Source organism: Sinocyclocheilus grahami, unplaced genomic scaffold (assembly GCF_001515645.1).
Source record: "Sinocyclocheilus grahami isolate Dianchi unplaced genomic scaffold, SAMN03320097.WGS_v1.1 scaffold15.1, whole genome shotgun sequence".
Lineage (NCBI taxonomy): Eukaryota > Metazoa > Chordata > Actinopteri > Cypriniformes > Cyprinidae > Sinocyclocheilus > Sinocyclocheilus grahami.
The window spans coordinates 4,071,780-4,092,305 of NW_015505194.1; the positions used below are offsets into that span (position 1 = coordinate 4,071,780).

Consider the following 20,526-nt stretch of genomic DNA (forward strand, 5'->3'; position numbering starts at 1 on the left):
ATATATATATGTGTGTGTGTGTGTGTGTGTGTGTGTGTGTATGGTACAGTACATTCAGTTCAATAGTTTTTTAAAAAGAAACTGAAATTGACAGGAAAAAAAATCATATTCATATTTCAAAAATAATTTTTCTGCCCAAATCTAAAAAATTACCTCATTCATCAGCATTTCCAAGGACACAGTCATGTAATGGACAAAGTTCTCCACTGAAAACAGGGACTGTGTGTATAAATAGAGAACAGAAATTTAGAGGCACCAAAAAGACACTCCTACAGGACAATATATCAGAATACAGAATCTTTAAAGGTCACTTCGGCACTTTGACTAAGCCAGAACTGCTGTTTTTTAAAAAGCAAACACGTTTCAAAGCACTTGTACAACTACTATGAAACGTGCTGTTAATAATCATCTTTACAAGCATCTATGTGTTCACAATCAATTTAACATTTATTTTAAGCCTCCTCTAGTTTCCGCTTTGACATTGTGAACAAAATTTGTCAATACTGTAGAAGAATCTTCTGTCTGTAGTTTGCCAAAGAAACAGCTTTGTAAGCAATGCCTTGTCTTTGCAGTAATCACAGATGTCATTCATCCCAATTAGAATGGTCAACAGTTTCCAGTCCTCATCAAAGTCAATTTCCTGTAGCAAAAGATGGAAATATCACAAAAATGGCAAGATTTCACCATCTATATTTGTAGTTTTGGAAACAGCATATTCAAATGCACTGTAACTAAATAATACACATACCTCATATGTTTTCAATGTATCAATCAAATGCCTGACTTGCTCAGGAAGATTACTAGGAAGACAACAAAATTCATATCATTAACTGATAAAATACCACAGCAAAATTAAAAATACAGTTAAAGTAAAAATATCTTTATGGCATATTTTCAAGTATTTTATCTTTAACAACCATTTCTGAAGAATGACTAATGATGTACTGGCATTTACAAGGTGTTGTGTCCGGTTACAGCCAGGTTAAATCCAGTCTCGCAGAGGGGAGCTGGGGTCCCATGGACCGTCTTGGTTGGGGCAGGTCCCACTAAATGGGGGTTGAAGAGTCGAATGATGTCTAAATCATAAGTACAAAACAGCCTGGGTCACCAGTGCAGTTAGCCTTTTTATAAAGAATTTCACAACCAAACTATGAAGATTTCTGATTGTTAATGCAGAATATGACTGATATAAAGGCAAAAGGACGTACTTGCCAGTGTAATGACATCTTGAAAGGATCCATAGCCGCCAATGCTGTTAAAATATGGAATAATCACAATAAAAAGAGCATTTTACTGGCAAATAGAAGTCACTTCATTTCTAAAAGTAGTAGCCATACAGAAATAAAAAGTATTAGTAATACCTCCAAGACACGTGACGGAATTCAATAGGTATGCCAAGAACTGTGGTTGCATTTGCACCAATGGCTGTCTACAAGTGAGACAATTACTATTATTAGAGATTATTATTATTACTTTATTCGCTACACACCTGTATCATCAATAATAACATCAGCTACTAATTATTTTGCTATCTGCTTAAAGGGATAGTTCACACAAAAATAAAAATTCTATCATCATTTACACACCATCATGTCGTTTCGAACCTGTGAGACTTTTGTTCTTTTGCGGAACATAAAAAGATATTTTGAGAAATCTATGTTGTTGTTTTTTTTGTCTAAACAATGAAAGTCAATGGTAACCAAAACTGCTTGGTTACCAACATTCTTCATATGTTCTTTTGTATTCCACAGAAGAAAGAAAGTCATACAGGTTTGGAATTACATGAATTTAGGACAGAAATTAAGTGTTAGCGTTAGTTCTGGCAGGTCATGTGAGTCAAGCTTGCATCAGCTGATTCTCAGCTGATCACATCTACCAATAGGAATACGACACCTATTGCGTCATTCCTATATAAGCTCTATTCAGTATTAATCAGCAGCTTTTCAGCTTGCTCAGGAGCAAATTATCCTCTTCCATCCCCAGCTCCTCCTTTCGCCACAGTCAGGACTTGGCTTTCTGATATTCCTTGCTAATCAGACTCCTTTATCTTGAATAAAGTGTTACACTTAAATATCAAGTACATTAATGATATCTGCCTTGTTCTGTTCTGTTAACCCTAGGGGGGTTATTATTGCTGCTCTCCCTGCTCATTCATAACAGGCTGCATGGATGGGCAGGGAGTTTTTTGCCCAGAACAGAACCATACTGCCAAACCAAACTTTATGCTAAGTATCTATCATTTTGACGATAGTGGTCCTGACAGAATTTACATTTTTGAGTGAATTATCCCTAGTTGTTTACTTTATCTTTAATCACATTCATTCATTGGTCAAAAATTGTGTAGAATTAATTCTGTTGTCAGCTAACTAAGGAACAGTGTCCAACAACAATGCACTAAACTGAAAAAAGGAAAGAGTAAATAATCACACTCACTGTCAATGAATCCCCAAGGGCAGCAATCACTTTAATATCCGCTGCCTTCACCAACTCAACTGCAATAGAGATATAGTGAATCAGAAGACCAGGCACCAAAACATTATCTAAAGATTCTGTTGTGATGAAGTTTGCCTGTGGTACAACAAGAGCTAACAGTCATCAACAATGATAAACATCAGGACCTGGGTAAAAATGACCTAACAGCCTCAAAGAAAAATGCAATTAAAAAAACTGTCCTGTACATGACTAGTACTGGCAGCTTGTATAATCAACTTTGACCATATAGATCAGTAATCACACTACTGATTACACAATGTGGGCAAAACACTGACCCTAGACCAGCCTACCTGAGGTGGGCACAGAAGAGGAGGGGCTCATGTCAGGGCACATGAAAGGTGGGTGTTTGAAACTGATTGGCCTGGTCTTCTCAGGAAACTCCTGTAACAAAATAACAAGCTCTTTTCTGTGATGTCACAACTAGAACATCATTCAAGCCACGGACCACACCATAGACCAACTGGAGGACTAAAAAGATGTTTACATTATGATTTATTACAGAAAAAAACAATCGGAAGGTTGTATTTATGACCATGTAACATTTCAACATGAAAACATCCTGGATGATTAAAACATTTACATCACAAATACACAAACGCACCGTTCTAAGTACTTCCTCACTGTAGTGACTGAGTCCTTCCTCATATTCCAGCCTCCACTCGTCACCTTGGGAAAAATGTTAAGATCCATGAACAGTTTGGGCTTAACAAAGGTCAAAATATGACAGTCCGGAGGCCTCCACTGGCTAGCACAAAGGCCTTCAACATAGCTCCACGCAAACATCTCCTTCTTTCATCCTAAGCCAATCTCACACATGTAACGTGGGCCCTGCGCTCCAGCTTATCTTCCCAGGTCTGGATGCTTCTAGCACTTACCTTTGACAGGACAGAGGGCTAGCAAGCAGGTTGCCACGGCAATGAAAAGCCACTCCATGGTGGAGCGTTTCCAAGCAGGTTAGCACAATGGATGTGCGTGCAGAGAGAACGGGGCCATTATATCAGTGCCCCTTTATCTCCCCCACCCAAAACAGCTGAGTGACGAAGTTCAGGCCCACCAACATAAAGCATGATCCAGGCGCACATGCAACTGCCAGAGGACTGGTGACCATTCACAACTTTAGAGAGCTTTAAATGGAAACCATGTCACACTAGGGCCTGGGAGAAACAGACTCCAATGCAGATCAGGACCAGGAACACTTTCAGAGAGAAATAAGAGATGTGCACACTGGATGTTTGTTTGGACTGAATAGCATTTGTAGATCTAATTATGTTAAGATAGGAAATTACATTCCTGTGAACCCATCGATTTTTATTAGTTATTTAGAAACATTGCCATTTGAAAATGTAATTATTTCCTTTTTAAGACTCATTTGTTATCATCTCAGTATTATGAGCGGTTTGACTCACATGGAACATAGAAGAACCTGTTATATTACTTTCATAGCTTCAAACCACTGCTGAATTACGAGAACGCTGCAAAAACAATCTAATGCTCTGGTGAATCTTTGCAAGAAAAACAGATCTTTACATCCTATACACATACATACATTTACAGACTCCTTTTTTTCTTCACGTTGTGGTATTGCTAGATTACCTGAAACAGCAGACACCATCGCCAATCTAGACATGCTCACAATTTAAATAATCTGAAATATTTTTCCTCTGAAAAAGAACCTAAAACTGAGATTTAGCACACAAATAGCCACATCCCAAAACAAATGAATCAGCTTCAGGAAGTTGATGTTAGATTGCACAGAGCTACAGATCTTACATGAAAATCAAAAATAGTTCTGAGAGCAATGTATTGATCTTAAAATAAAAAAGGTGTCTTGTAATACCAAAAACTGAGCATTATAGAGCAACCCATTCATAAATTAAATTTTTTTGTGTATGCAGAGGAATTTAAGACTTATTTTGGAAACTTTTGGAAAGGCTGAATGACTGCTAAAGAATGAGGTTTGAGGTAAGTAGAGCTTCAAAAATCTGAAACATATTGGACACTAGCCATAATTGCACTGAATCTTTACCCAAAAACACCCTACAAACAAACTTTTGTAACAATAAAAGGAGATCAAGGGCTGAAGTCATCTAAATGATTCAAAATTTGGCAAGGTGAGCGTTTATGGCAATAAAAAAACCTTTTGAAAGATTGCTAACCTTAGACTACTTACCGTGTAGTTTATTCATCTGTAACTGTGCACATTTTAATCAAGACAGTAAAATCTACATCACGTGCTAGTGAAAACTACTTTTGTCCAAATACTGATGTTATAAATAATTTCTAGACTTCAAAAAAAAAAAGAAAAAGAAAAAAAAAGTGAACTAATTCAAAAAAAAAAAAAAAAAAAAAAAAACCCCTTAAAAAAAAACATGTGTACTAACAAGTCAAATTGGGTTAAAACATTGCTAAATGACTAGTTATACTAGTCATTTAAGTTCAATGACTATGCTCACTGGGCATTACTCAACGTTTTATAGCATTTTAAGCAATTTTATAACAGTTTTAGTCAAAGATGATACTGCATGAAATAAATAGTATGCCATCACATTTATTAGTTATTATAGAGCCCTATGATTTCTGCAATGTGGAAAACGCGGTTGGAATCCTGGAATCCACGGTTTTAAAAAAAAAAAAAAAAAAAAAAAAAAAAAAGCAAGCCACTTAAATGAAAACATGCTTAGAGTATCAATTTTTTACATATCGAATTCAGAGTGCAGACCACCTCGCACTCTGCATCCCAAAGAGGCATGGTGTCAAGTGTCTGAATTTGTACCAAACTTAATACAAAAAAAAAAACTAACAAAACTGAATGGGTTGCACAAAATAGGTTCGATCCTTGGCTTTTAGCACAGTGGCAAGCAAAAAAGCTCATTCAGCGTCATTGTCTTTTCCCCCACATAGTGAGCGTTGATTTGCGCAAATGTTATTTCACCTGGCAAAACCCTGAGGCGCACATTTAAGATATTGTAGAAGTTCGTCTATTTTTTCTCCAAGCCACAGTTAAAAGACTAAAGTGGGGCTGGACAGGGCAACAAGAGTCCTGAAAGCTCTTTTGGGGTTTACAGGATTAAAGACCACAGCATGGTGTAGGTGTCAGCAGCTGTCCCGAGAGAGAGAGAGACGCTAATGGGCCTCAATTTGTTCTCCTATATCCTAGACCTGTTCGGTCACCTCCACCCTGATCTCTGCTCTCTCACTGTTCCTCAGGCTCTCCTGCAGGCTGCTCAGGCTGGCCCGGAGGTCTAGGGGGCACTGGAGGGGCTATGGGTACGGCTTGGTGCTGTCTCTGCCGATATGCGATCACTGTGCCCAAGAGCAGAGCAATGACAGTCATGAGGTAGAGATCCCATTCTGGACCCAGTAACTGGTCAAGATCCACCTGAGATAGAAGCTCCTTCAGCTGAAAAAAGATTCATGTTATTGGTTATTCCTTGACTAGAGACTGACTAAATCAGATTTCAGGTGGATGCTGACTGACAGATGTGACTTACATTGAGATCCTGCAGGTACTGTAATGCATAAATGAAGCCAAGCTTGCAGAGGGCCAGGAACACAGGAACTTGGGCGTCAGGACTGGCTTCTGCAGCCATATCATAGAAACGTTTGGCCAGATGAATGTCCTGTGGAGGAACAATAAAAAAAAAAATAGTTCTACAGATCAAATGTGCTCAGTAAATTTTTTTTTTAGAAAGAAATAAGAAATAAATAAATAAGAAAGAAATATAAAACTAAATGCAGCCTTGGTGTGCATTAAGACCTCTTTCAAAAACATCTCACAGACTCCAAACTTTTGAACGATAGTGTACATCTTACAATTGTAAATATGCACGGATATTTCACCTGTTTAATACCCAGGCCCTTCTCATGCATGTAGCCCAGGTTGAACATGGCCTGTGCACTGTGCTGTTGCTCAGAGGCCAGGCGATAATGAATGACTGCAGTCTCATAGTCCACATCAGTGCCATAACCGTAGAAATGATAGTCACCTAGCTTGATTCTGGCCACTGTGTATCCTGTGAACCAAACGAAAGATAAAATAGATAATGTTACAGAGGTCCTGGGTATTCAACAGCTTAATAGAGCCATATATATATATATATATATATGTACACACACACTATAACAAATTATTATAATAAACATTTTGAGGCTCTATGAAGCGGTTGAATTAATATATATATAAATAAATAAATAAATGTAGCTTATTTTGCAACAGTGATTGTCTGACTTTACATGATCCTGATTATTACGTAGCTGTGTACCAAGTAAATAAATGGGCATGATATAGTGAAATTATTTTATCAATATTTAATCAACTTATTCAAAGAGTAATATGAGAGCAATACGAGTATGACAAAACTGTCACAGTGTAGAAGATTGGTTGCCAGGGATAACAGCAAAATACAGTTTAGCAGCAATGATACTGAAATGTGAGACAGCAGGATGCTGTGATTCACCAATCAGAGTCAAGTATTTGAGAGAGTCATGTAGTAAGCGGTTATATTTGTCTCACTATAATTATACATTATTATAATTATTAAAGCACTTTGGCATTTTGCTAGAGTGACTGTGTGGGTTGAAGAGAACAGTTTAACCTTGAGCGGCTGCTCTGGTCCAGTGGAGCAAAGCCCGTGGGTACGTTTCATTCTCATTGAAAATCTGTGACCCCTCTGAAAGACACAAACAAGACACAGAGCAAGATTTATCTTTACAAATGTGAAATGGCTTAATTTAGCTGGGTTTTAATTTACCAAGGGACAGTAAACATGAAGGGAACTTTATAAGCAGTCTCTCAGGCTTTTTGTGCAGACTGCTTTACCTTCACAAAGATTCTGTGACCTTCTTTAAGTGTTGCTACATGTTTAGACATGAATTTCCATAACTTATTTTCCAGTTGTTTACGATGACTAATAATTAAGATTTTTAAAAATTATAATATAGAGATTTCCAGGTTTTCATTAGCATGTCAGTAACATTTTAATTGTAATAATTTCTTAAAAGTAACATCTAGCAAAATCAATTAAATATTTTAGAACAGAACATAAAAGAATAATCATTATATTCTCTTTGAAAAAGTATATTCTATATAAAATATAAAAGTCATACATCCATGACTTTTCCAGGCCTAAAAATCTATAAATCAGCTGATCATAGCCATTTAAAATCTGTGCTTTATTACAATATATACAATATTATTAATAAATATTTATTATTTTTTTCTTATTTGCTTGTGTTTCATATATTTTTTTTTATAAAGATATGGTAAAAAAAACTAAATTCAAAATACAAGGCAGATGCTGGCTGATGTGAAAACTATTAGGACAGATTTAAAGGATCAGAAAAACACTGGTGCTCTCTCTCAGACCAACTTGTGACAAAATACCACAATTAATATGCATGTAGGTGTTGGGGGTCTAGCGCCCTCTGGTGGTAGTGGCAGAGCCCTGACTCACTTTGATCGAGGACGAAGGCCACATTGCTCTGGGCGACCTCATAGCCCTGTTCGGCCAGCAGTAGATACTGCACTAGAGCAGAGTCCACGTCGCCCTCCTTAAAGCTTCCGTATGCTGCCATGAGTCTCTCAGACCAGCGGCCGCGCTCACACACATTCTTGAAGAGCTGGTCTCACAAACATACAAATATCGTCAACTATCAGAAACGTTTTTTTGAAACATGGCTATGCATGATGAAATAATGTCTCACCTCAACTGCAGTGTGGCAGGAGCGCATGACCCCAGTCCCTGTGGCATGCATCTGGGCTAGATTATAGAAAGCTAGGATGTGACCCGCTTGAGAAGCCAGGTTAAAGAATTTAAGAGCCTGTTTATAATCACGTTTCACCCCAATTCCATCTAAAATATGAAGAAAGTGAAAGTCATGAATGCACTTTTAATACTCTCAACACCCACCAGCTGAAATGACTAACACACTTCTCAGTCCTCAATGTTTGTCAAGATCATGTCAAAGCAGAATGCAGGTGGGAGTTTGTCATGGCAACAATCACATAGGCAACCAAACTAAAAGGAGTCAGCTGTGATTTACGATAAAAATAAGACAAATCGCTATTGAAGTGGTGGAACAGTGAGCTAGACAAGCAGGTAGAAAGAGGGAAAGAAAAACAGAAACATGTTCTGAAGCAGTATTTTTAGAGCAGAGCAACACTTGAAAAATTCACAATATAAATTTCCATGGTTTCTCTATATTTATTTTACATTTTATTTTACAAATGTCTATTAAATATAAAATAAATAAAATATCAGCAATATTTGTTTTTGTTATTACTATTATAATTAGAAATTTTTCATGTCTGATAAAAAATATTTTTAAATGATTTTATATAACAATAATAAGAAGAACAATAATTCTTCCCTGTTCTATATTCTGAGGCATCTGCTGAGCAATTGTTGGGAATATGCACACTTCTGTATTTGCTATGAAAATATGAATATTACACTTTTTTGGTAAATTAATGCATTATTTATATATCTAATTTAACATTCAAGATGAAAGGAACGTAAAGAACCTCATGAATGATGTACTGTTTTGTGGAATTCTGTGGGAACATATTCCATGGCCTGTACTGGCTCAATAAAACCTGTTCCTTAAGTGTCATAAATGGCTACCTATTTTTCCTTTTGCAGTAACAGCAGGAAAGGGAAAGACGCAGAAGTGAAGGGGGGAAAAAAAAGAAAGCAAATTATTCACACGCAATCCCTTTACACACTTACTGTAGTACATGGTTCCCAGCTGTAACTGTCCATCCACCCATCCTTGCTCTGCAGCCTTCTGAAAATACTTCAGTGCCAGGTCATAGTTCTGCAGGATTGAGAAGAAACAACAACTCAAAAAGTCTTTTAGTGATCGCACAATGTTCAGTTAAACTCATCCAGGAAACTCACCACAGGAACACCCCTTCCATACAGGTAAGCCATACCAAGGCCACTCTGGCCAACTGGATTTCCCTTAAAGATGCCAATAAAAATGACAGATTAGAGAACATTCTGAAAATAAACAGTTTCTGAATCATGTAATCAGAAAAACTTCTCACCAAATCAGCAGCCTTTTTGAAATAATGCAGGGCAGTGTCATTGTTCTGAGACACATACTCACTGCCTTCAGAATACATCTGAGACAACAGAATGAGAGTTAGAGTTAATACAAGACAACAGTGAGATCATTCAGTTAAAGACTTAAGTCTATACCTTTCCAAGGAAGGCCATTGCATGCGTGTTCCCTGCATTTGCTGCTTGGTTAAAATACTCATATGCTCGCTGAAAATGACAAATAGAAAGTAATTATAAAATCATTCAACTAAATGCACATAAGATGGCAGAGCCAAAAAAATTACCTGATGATTCTGTTCCACACCTCGTCCTCCATGTAAGTGTAACTGGCCCAGACCCACCTAAACAAAAAATTAAAATGTGATGTAATAATCAAAAATACAAGTACATTACAAGGCCATTAAAGGGTTAGATCACCCAAAAATGAAAATTAATCCATAAATTACTCACCCTCAAGTCATCCTAGGTGTATATGACTTTCTTCTTTCAGACGAATCCAGTCGGAGTTATATTAAAAACTGTCTTTGATCTATCAAGCTGTTTAATGGTACTCAGCGGGTGTTGCAGTGCATCAGTCCAAAAGTGAAATAAAATGTGCCCATCCATTAAAAAAAAAACAAAAAAAACAAAGTGTCTCACATGGTTCCGGGGGGTTAACAAAGGCCTCCTGTAGCAAATCGATGCGTTTTTGTAAGAAAAATATCCATATTCAAAACATAATAATCACTTTAATGTAGCTTGCGGCAACAGTTGTACACGAAAGCAGCTCCGGGAGGATGACGTAAGATGTCGGCGTTGCGCATGCGCTGGTGAGTCTCGTGAAAACCAACGTTTGTTAACAGGAGCAAAGGAAGCAAAGTTTCCTTACTTTAGCAAAGGAAAACCAGTCTCCTCTTGGCTTATATCGAAATCCTCCGACATTCTTCTTTACAAATCCTCATTTTGTACTTCTAATTCGTGACCGTTGTTTTGTTTTAATCTCACACATCACTTCTGAGCAGCGCATGCGCAGCACTGACCTCATACATCATCAGCCCGGAACTGCCTCCGTGTACAACAGTTAGCGCAAGCTAGATTAAAGTGATTATTACATTTTAAATATGGTTATTTTTCTTACAAAAATGCATCGATTTGCTACAGGAGGCTTTTGTTCACCCCCCGGAGCTGTGTGAGACACTTTTTTTATGGATGGGCGCTTTTTATTTAACTTCTTTTGGACTGATGCACTGCGAACTGAGAACACCTGCGGAGTGCCATGAAACAGCTTGAAAGACCAAAGACAATTTTTAATATAACTCCGATTGGATTCGTCTGAAAGAAGAAAGTCATATACACCTAGAATGACTTGAGGGCGAGTAATTTATGAGCTAATTTACATTTTTGGGTGAACTAACCCTTTAATGCCAAAATATGAAATAGACAAAATAGCTGCAGTGATACAGTCTATGTTCAACTTCAAATAATGCCACAGGGTGAAATTTTTCTTACAGAGAAATCAAAATGATTTTATTTTACCTGTGCCTGCACATCTCCTTTCTCAGCTAAGAACTGGTAGTACTGGATTAAATCCTCCTCCAACATTCCACTGCTAGAACCAGGATTTTCCACTTCATCTAAGAGCCGGGTCCGCTGTACTGCACTGCCCCCTGTCAGGGATACATCGCTGGCCACTAATAAAAAAAAAAGAAACATGGTCTTAAGTTATTTTGATATTACAAGACTTAATCATCACTGAATTCAGATCTGGAATGAGTGAAAACAACTGAGCAGTGCGAGCAAAATTCAAACTAAAAATAAATTACTTCAGACATTTTACAGTTTTTTTTTTATGTCCACACTGCTGAGAAAAAAAGTCTAAAACATAGTTTTTAAGTCACTAAACATTTCCTTAGATGGACTGGGGGGGAAAAGGCATAGAAACCATGATTATAGTTAGTAAACAAGATATCATCTTTTCAAGTGCCCACTAGGGATCCAGATAACATCTTTTAAATGACCTTGTGCTGAAATTAGACATGTATGAGGACTGCATAGAAATGTGACAAGATTTACCATAATTGGCCACTAGTCTGTAATGAGTGAGAGCAGATTCACAGCTCTGAGGAACCCCAACACCTCCCCAATATCTGTAGCCCTGAAAAAAAAAGAAGAAGAATGGCATTTAGTAGACAGCACAGCCAGGAAATGCAGGCCACACAAGCCTACGCAGCACCAATTCATTGAGAACGTAGTCACGGATAAATTATGGTGCAACAGGATCTGTGGTTTCAATTTTGCTTCATGTAACAGAGCCAACATGTCGGTCAGAATTTCAATAGATCCGAAGGTTTGTTTAGACACTAAACTTGATATATGCAAAGTCAAATGAAGACTTGACACATACGATAAGCAAGTCATCAAGTCTACTTTCCTGAGAGATCCTCCCTTGTTTAAAATACAGGACAGAGAATCATTCTTACCAGAATCATCTGTGCTACCAAGTTTCCACCCAAAGCTCCAAAGGTGTAGTACACCAATGCCTGCAATTAGATGAAATACAGCAGTTTCATTAAACATTCACATTTAAAATAAGCATGCTGTGCTTTCTAGATAAATGTCATTAGAGAATACCTTTGCTTGACTTGAGTTCACTCCTAATCCTGCAGCATATAGGAAACCAAGGGCCTGCGTGAACACAAATTGAATGGGTCCTCAAATGTAAAAAAAAAAAAAGATGATATAAAAAGAAAAATGTTTTCCTGATGCAATAGCACAGCAGTGATACAACAACCCCACACACAGCTGCTATTATTAACAAATGGCTTGAAATGAGTCACAGGACAAAAAAAGCAGCAGTATTAACAAACATTTAATTGTATGACATTTAGTTAGTAAACAGTTGCTATTACAGTCTGGGCTTTAGGGGAGCCCTCCAGTGCCAGTTTCTCAAAGATCGCCTTCGCCTGAGGAATGCTCTGGGGTAAGAAATCTCCAAACAGCATGGCATATGCCACCTTCTCCATGGCCTTGACATGACCCATCTCTGCAACTTTCAGGAGTCTTTCATACAACCTGCAATACAAAAATTAACATAAATATGAATATACACTGCCATTCAAAAGTTTGGGGTTAAGACTTTTTTATGCTTTTGAAAGAAGTCTCTTATGCTCACCAAGGGATAATTTATTTTACTAAAATAATGTAAAAACAGTAATATTGTAAAATATTGTTATAATTTAAATTTCTATTTTAATATATATTTCAAAATGTAATTTATTTATGTGATGGCAAAGCTGAATTTTCAGCAGCCATTACTCCAGTTTCACACGATTCTTCAGAAAACATTCTAATATGCTGATTATTAATGTTCAATACAGTACTGTAATATTTTGTGGAAACATTTAAGATTTTTTTAATGAATACAAAGTTTAAAAAAAACAGCATTTATTTGACAGAAATCTTTTGCAACATTATAAATGTCAGTCACTTTTGATCAGAAAAAACAAATGTGCAAAAACTGTACCTTAAAGTCCACACCTCAACTATAATGGCACAGGGGAACACTACTGTTGGAATTACATTCACAACATTTTTTTCCAGCTGATGAATGATAAAAACATTAACAGCCAATGAGAATCCATCCTGCTTTAATGAGCATGAGCATTTAAAGTGGCAGACAACAGAACTGCAGCGCACGCTTAATATAAACCAAACATTATTGTGCGTTGATGTGGTCAACAGATCACACGCAACTGCAGCGCTTCTGTGAACGGAGAGAACAGAATAAAACTATAGGCTTACATAAAAAGGAATATAGGCATACACACAAAATATATTTCACTTAAATCATTGACAGATTAACCAAACGAAAGAAAAAAATGTGCTGAGTTACGGTTCATTGTGACGCGTTCCAAAGTTCTCGGAAAGGAAAACAAGACAGCAGAATGTAGTTTTCTTTATTTTGCAAAAGCTTGACAGTTTTGAATAATGTCTTCTTGCTTCTATCTGTATAACCAACCAAAATTGGTATGGCCATCGCGCCGGCGCCTCGCGCACACGTAACATATTTTTGCGACATTGCAGCCTGTTCATTATCAAAATAAAATACAATTAAAGAAACAAAGTTACACTGCTCCGTTGTACAAAATCTGTTGCGTTCAGCGTGACCACCGCCTCACTGTGCTAATACAGGCGATGTAAAGCATGATGTTTTATGTCAATGAATGTACAAAGCCTAGCCTATAATAAATAATATTTTAGCATCCAGATACATTGCGAATATGGAAACATTTGGATTAGTGCCAAAAGAGAGACGTAAGCATCAGTTTCACCTTAAATTAATTTGTTTTTGGATTGATGTTTTTATAGCCTAAACGCATAGCCTTAACTTGGATTTGTTGTGGAGAGAAACTAATAACTGTGTTTATAATATTTGTAAACATTTTGTTTAGCCTACCGGCATTTTAGCCTACATTATTTCTGAATGTAATAGGGCTATTAAAATGCGATGTGAGCCTATACGCTACTTATGTTTGTTTTTTTTCACTCTCAAAACGCAATCTTATACAAGTAGCGTTTTGTTAGCAATGCAGCAAATGTTTTTAAATATCTTAAAAATACTTTAATGTCTTTAAAGTGTAGATAGTTTTTTTCTTTTGTTTAGTAGCCTACATTTGGACAAAATCTAGAAAAGATGATGCTGTATTGGCTGTGACTAAGCGCAGCGGGTTATAGGCTAACGTTACCAGATCTCTTCCTGTTTTTTTTTCTTTTTCTTTTTGAGTAAAGAAAACGCTGTACTTTATTATTATTATTATTATTATTATTGGCAAAGAAAATTGTTTTAAAAAAAAATAACGTTATTAACCGGTATTTCTTCTACCTGAACTGGTTTCGGAACGGTAATAATACAGAGGAACGCAGGAACAGAAACGTTAAAATATCGATGCTGCTCGGAGTGAACCGATTTGAATTTTTTTTTTTCGTTTTCAAACCCTGGTTTAAATCCAGAGAAATACGCAATTTTAACTAGTGTAACGGACCGTGTCATTGCATCGCCTGCCAATGATGTCATACCTACGTTACCCTCGATTTCTGGTTTTATTTTGTAGAAACCATTAAAAGACATTTACATTTAATCAATTAGCAGACGCTTTTATATGTTATGTGCTTTATTAGACAGGAGAGCAACTGTTTGGATACATGTATAGACAGAAAACTAATCTCTATTATATACACAGCAGCAGCCGAGTGAATACACAGAGTAGATAGAGCTTTAACATTGCTCTGATAGAGCTTTCAACACACTCAAATGCATGTAGTATGATAAAACAGCGCTGCTTTACCCCACATACACATGACCGGAAAGAGCAGAAGCAGTCGACTGTGGCATAATAGAAGCTCTGCTGCTTTTGAGCCGTGTGTCACACTCGTCTCTGGTTTCACTTCCACGGCTTTCAGCTCCACCCTGCTTCATACTACAGTGACGTTAATAAATCTTTCATATATTAGCTCATCCATTTACATTATTTCTGCCCGAGTCCCGTCAGATTGCATCGGCTGTGGGGATAATGACGACAACTCCCATGATTCCACACTCATCAAACTACGCCTTTGTTTCTGTTTGTTTCGAATATGCGCTCTCTAGCGGCGGAAATTACATACCGTGCCTTTAAGATACAAATACGCACTCTGTAAGGGTAGGTAAGCTACAAAGGTGTATCTTTGAGGGTACTGCACAGGCTACGGTCTTAAAGTACAGTTTTTGCACAATTTTTCAGACAGTGTAGGTTAAAGACATACAAATAACAAAAAAATAGTTGAAAAGCACTGCAAGAAATAAAAAAATACGGCTGCACAGCACTCACTCTTTCTTCTGGCTACTTCGGTTGGTGCTGTTAATCATCTTAATTGTGTCCTGGTACTGTTCTTCAGCCTCTTCCACCAACCTCCTCTGCTCTGCCTGCTCCTCCGCTGTGAGGACAGATGGACACATTACATATGCATTTGGTATAAAACTGCAAGTGCTACAAATCACAATTGATTTATAAAGGTTGGTAAAGTTAGCATTGATCTCTTCATATCTAGGCTACTTATGTAGAAGAGTAAGCATAGCAAAAACACCTTTCTACTAACATGCCAAGAACTTTCAACTAAAGTAGTATAATTTTTCATGTAGACTGTAGAGTCACAATATGAAACATCATTAATTTTTATAATATAAAGTACACTAAATTATTCTACCAATAACAGCTCACTTACTTTCACAGAAGCCCCATTTCTTATCAGTGTTGTAGTCATACGTTGTGGCACACCACAGCCTCCCATCTACTCTGCCTTCAGTAGTACACTCCAAAAACTCTTTCTCTTGGAAAAGAAAAGGAAACACGCAGGGCTCCCCAGAGGCCGTTCCACCAATCACCACTGGAACTGTGATAAACACCAATGAGAAAATGACACAATAACCAGACACTTTCACAGGAAACCAACTACACACATGTGAATGCATGGGTGAGCAGGTTTCTTTTCTTAAAGCTGTGAGGTGGTGAACAACAAAGAAAGATCTTATGCTGTAAAACCCTAAAGATAAGTGACATATGACACAAACAGTATCAAATTGTATAGTATCAAATTGTAGTATCAAGTATACCTTGAATCTGGGAGCAAAAGATTAGCCGAGTAGTAAAGAGAGATGAATACAATTATGCTAAATGAACAGAGAAATCTACCGACAAAAACCAGAATACTACATCTTATTCAGGAAGCACCTGCAGACCCCATCTGGATCTACTCACCTTCTTTATGACGCTCCTCTTGTGGAGGAGGTTGACTCGGAAGGTCTTCCTGTTCAATCCCCTCAACCTCACTCTCCACTCCATTGTCTGTTGTACTGCTGTCAGCCTGGGTATCTTTAGGGACATACGCATGTCCCGCCACAAATTTGGAGCCATCATTACCATCTGTGCTCTGATTTTGACAAATCCATAGACAGAAAACATTAGTAGGAAACGGTTGAAAAATAAAATGTAAATGTACAGTGTGGAAAATATTTATTTGATCCCTGCTGATTTTGTAAGTTTGCCCACTTACAAAGAAATGAAGGGTCTGTAATTTTTATGGTAGATTTTAATGGATAGAGACAGAATACCAGCCAAAAATATCCAGAAAAACACATTATATAAAGGTTAGAAATGTATTTGCATTTCAGTGAGTGAAATAAGTATTTGATCCTCAAGCAAAACATGACTTAGTACTTGGTGCAGAAACCCTTGTTGGCAAGCACAGAGGTAAGACGTTTTTTGTAGTTGGTCACCAGGTTTGCACACATCTCAGGAGGGATTTTGATCCACTCCTCTTTACAGATCCTCTCTAAATCCTTAAGGTTTCTTGGCTGTCGTTTGGCAACTCGAAGTTTCAGCTCCCTCCACAGATTTTCTATAGGATTGAGGTATGGAGACTGGCTAGGCCACTCCATGACCTTAATGTGCTTCTTCTTGAGCCACTCCTTTGTTGCCTTGGCGGTAGATTTCAGGTCATTGTCATGCTGGAAGACCCGACCATGACCCATCTTCAGTGTTCTGGCTGAGGGAAAGGAGGTTCTTGGCCAAGATTTTACAGTACACGGCCCCGTCCATTTGCCCCTCAATGCGGTGAAGTCGTCCTGTACCCTTAGCAGAAAAACAGCCCCAAAGCAAAATGTTTCCACCTCCGTGCTTGACTGTAGGGATGGTGTTCTTGGGGGTCATAGTCAGCATTTCTCTCCCTCCAAACACGGCGAGTCGAGTTAATGCCGAAGAGCTCAATTTTGGTCTCATCTGACCACAGCACTTTCTCTCAAGCCTTCTCTGAATAATTTTGATGTTCTTTGGCAAATTTTAAATGGGCCTGTACATGTGCCTTCTTGAGCAGGGGGACCTTGCGGGCGCTGCAGGATTTCAGTTCATTGCGGCGTAGTGTGTTACCAATGTTTTGCTTGGTGACTGTGGTCCCAACTGCCTTAAGATCATTAACAAGCTCCTCCCGTGTAGCTCGGGGCTGATCCCTCACCTTTCTCATGATCATCCTTACCCCATGAAGATCTTGCATGGAGCTCCAGCCCGAGGCCGATTGATGGTTGTTTTGTATTTCTTCAATTTCCGAATAATTGCACCAACAGTTGTCTTCTTTTCACCAAGCTTCTTGGTGATGGTCTTGTAGCCCATTCAAGCCTTGTGCAGATCTACAATCTTGTCTCTGACATCCTTTGACTGCTCTTTGGCCTTGCACTTGGTGCTGGAAGAGGTTGGAATGGAAGATACAGATTGTGTGGACAGGTGTCTTATACACCTAACATTAGGATTAACTTCTTAAAGTGACAGGAATAATCTGTGTTCCACATGGGCACATAACCAATCTGTGGGATCCAGAATTCTTGCTGGTTGGTAGGGGATCAAATACTTATTTCACTCCCTGAAATGCAAATCAATTTCTATCCTTTATATAATGTGTTTTTTTCTGGATTTTTTGGTTGATATTAGGGATGTTACGATTACCGGTTTGACGATAAATCACGATAAAATTCCCAACGGTTAGTATTACTGTTTCAGATTTTAATTATCATTAAAACCGTGTAAGATTACCGCAATTTGAACAACTCACGATAATACGGTCCAGCATAAAGCACAGTTTTAAGTAACAGTCTCACGTGCGCACAGCACGCAGAGTAGTTTCGTTTTGAGTGAAAACAGGGCAGAAAAGCTGGGAGGTTTTAAAAGAGTGCCAAGGGAATTATACAAATTAATATATGAATGAATTAATTATATGAATGTACCTCTGAACGTTCTTCTGACTGACTTCAGAAACAATTCGATGGCATTTTGTTTTCATCTTCGCTCCATGTAATACTTAAAGGAAGTGTTCTTAAATCGCAATACTGCTTTGTCCACAGAGTTTACGGGAAACAGCTTTTCCATAAGCGCCACCTACTGTCAGTGAGTGGATTTACAGAGACTTATATTTACATTCAGCCTGTGTGCAGTTTCTGTCTGGCCAAAAATGGACCGAATTTGCATGCCCTGCTGTAAATTTTGACCGGTTGATGAAAAACAAGCTTATGAGGATTGTACACATTTAAACAACTCATAAGTTATCTAGAATTATTTATGGAGCAGATAAAATACATATAATTTATTAATCAATTATCATTTTGACAACTCTTTTCTTTATTTAAAGGCTGAAATGTGAGGTTTGCCTGTTCATGAAACTTTTTCAAAGCTTTATTTGAACATTTACATTAGATATTTGAACATGCTATTAAACTGTTGTCAGTCAAGTTGTCATTTAAAATCCGAACATCATTGGTAATGTTATTGTTCTAGTGATTATGCAAAGAAAAGGTCATTTTATTTGTCGTTTGTTGATTTTTAAATATAAAACTTGATGTGATTTATGTGTTGGTACTTTTTGAACATCTCCAGCACATTTGAACAATATCGTGATAATACTGATAACCGTGATATTTTTGGTCACTATAATCGTGACAAGAAATTTTCATACCGTTACATCCCTAGTTGATATTCTGTCTCTATCCGTTAAAATAAACTTACCATAAAAATTACAGACCCTTCATTTCTTTGTAAGTGGGCAAACTTACAAAATCAGCAGGGGATCAAATAAATATCATCCCTACTGTATATGTAGTGTATATAGTGATCTTCTAAATAAATGCATAAATGTTACATTGAGAACATGGAGTCTAATTTCTGTTAATAACAAAAAACACTGCTACCCAAGTGCAAGTTACATTGCTCTGATAATATGTCATTATGTTTTAATGCTGTATTACCTTAGACTCACCACCCTCTGCAACTTCATCATCTGGAAGTACTTCTGCAATCAAAAGATGCCAAACAGTCAAGTTTACAGCTCACAAACACTTTACAGCACATGTTAATATATTGAATGTAAATGTTAAATAGCTTTACATTTTAGTTAACGTCTAAATAAACACACATTTTCCTAATAATTCAAGAAGAGCCTCTGACTCACCACCAGCTGTCACTTCCAAAGTCACGGCTAAAGCCAAAATAAGTAGCAGACAAGACTTCTTAGTGGGATTCATATTGCCAGAGTGTGCAAAACGCAGTGGACGACTACAACTCTGACTTAGTTAAATCTGCACACTAACTATCTGTTGTCCTAGCTAGCCATTTAGCTATATAAATATGTCAGTGAACTGCACCTGACTGCATAAACGACTAGCTATAGAGCTTGACCAGCGAGCCAATCAACCAGAAATTCTCCCACGAGCAAAAATGGATAATAATAATAATAATAATAAAAAAAAAAAAAACATTCGCATAAACTGGACATTAACACCTTTATCAAAGCATTTCCAGCTAGCAGCTCAATGTAACTAACTCAGTGACAGCCTGTCTACACAGCTAGCACAGCTTAACAAATAGCACTTCTCAGAGACTAATGCCGTGTCTATCGCGGACCATGCAAATATTCCAAGACGATTTCTAAGTTTGTTTCCAAGGCAACTGCAATGTTGATCAAATTCAGCAACACAAGAAGATAACAGTTCGGTCGTCGTTAGGGTTTCTCGTGTTTCAGCGTATTTCTGTTCACTCACTGACTGACCCCCTATTTCCTAATCCGCCGCGGCTTCACCAATTAGGAGACGGAATCAGAGAAATGAGCCAATCGCTGCGCTCTAAGAGTCAGTTGACCAATCAGATGTGCACACACAAGAGTATCACGGCGCCTGAGATACGCGTATGGAGCAGAAGCGTACACGACAGTTTGCAGGATGTGGGAACGCCTTGGAACAGCTGACTCTCTCTCAGCCGTGTGTGAAATAAACAATATGGGAAATATTATATTATTATTATAAATACTAGAAATAAATATTTTAAATAGTCTACAAAGTGTTCTTCTACGTCGAGTGCGGGTTCTGACTGAGGCTCTTAGAAGTTATAACATTTATTTCTTGTTTTATTACAACACG

General features: G+C 37.6%; 1 protein-coding gene and 1 pseudogene across 1 annotated transcript; both read right to left on the reverse strand.

Annotated features, from left to right (window-relative positions):
- The window catches only part of LOC107602341 (phospholipase B1, membrane-associated-like), an 8,343-nt pseudogene extending 3,513 nt beyond the window's left edge, over positions 1-4,830 (reverse strand).
- A 308-nt stretch (positions 4,831-5,138) lies between these two features.
- Positions 5,139-20,178, reverse strand: sel1l (SEL1L adaptor subunit of SYVN1 ubiquitin ligase). Its single transcript, XM_016294833.1, has 21 exons — positions 19,563-20,178; positions 19,360-19,403; positions 16,331-16,502; positions 15,798-15,965; positions 15,404-15,509; positions 12,446-12,608; positions 12,168-12,221; positions 12,017-12,076; positions 11,610-11,691; positions 11,073-11,227; positions 9,842-9,898; positions 9,696-9,764; positions 9,542-9,619; positions 9,393-9,455; positions 9,222-9,309; positions 8,197-8,345; positions 7,947-8,112; positions 7,089-7,163; positions 6,334-6,506; positions 5,985-6,113; positions 5,139-5,893 (listed from the first exon to the last, which is right to left on the reverse strand). The coding sequence occupies exons 1-21, from the start codon at positions 19,633-19,635 to the stop codon at positions 5,687-5,689; spliced, it is 2,331 nt and encodes a 776-aa protein (XP_016150319.1). The 5' UTR covers positions 19,636-20,178; the 3' UTR covers positions 5,139-5,686.
- Positions 20,179-20,526: the final 348 nt, after the last annotated feature.

Excerpts from the sequence above, each read along its gene's own strand:
- sel1l (XM_016294833.1), bottom strand. The coding sequence starts at position 19,635 with ATGAATCCCACTAAGAAGTCTTGTCTGCTACTTATTTTGGCTTTAGCC. Across the intron at positions 12,609-15,403 it reads CGAAGTAGCCAGAAGAAAGA|GTTGTATGAAAGACTCCTGA; the intron begins GTGAGTGCTGTG and ends TTTGTATTGCAG. Across the intron at positions 9,456-9,541 it reads TCAAAAAGGCTGCTGATTTG|GGAAATCCAGTTGGCCAGAG; the intron begins GTGAGAAGTTTT and ends GGCATCTTTAAG.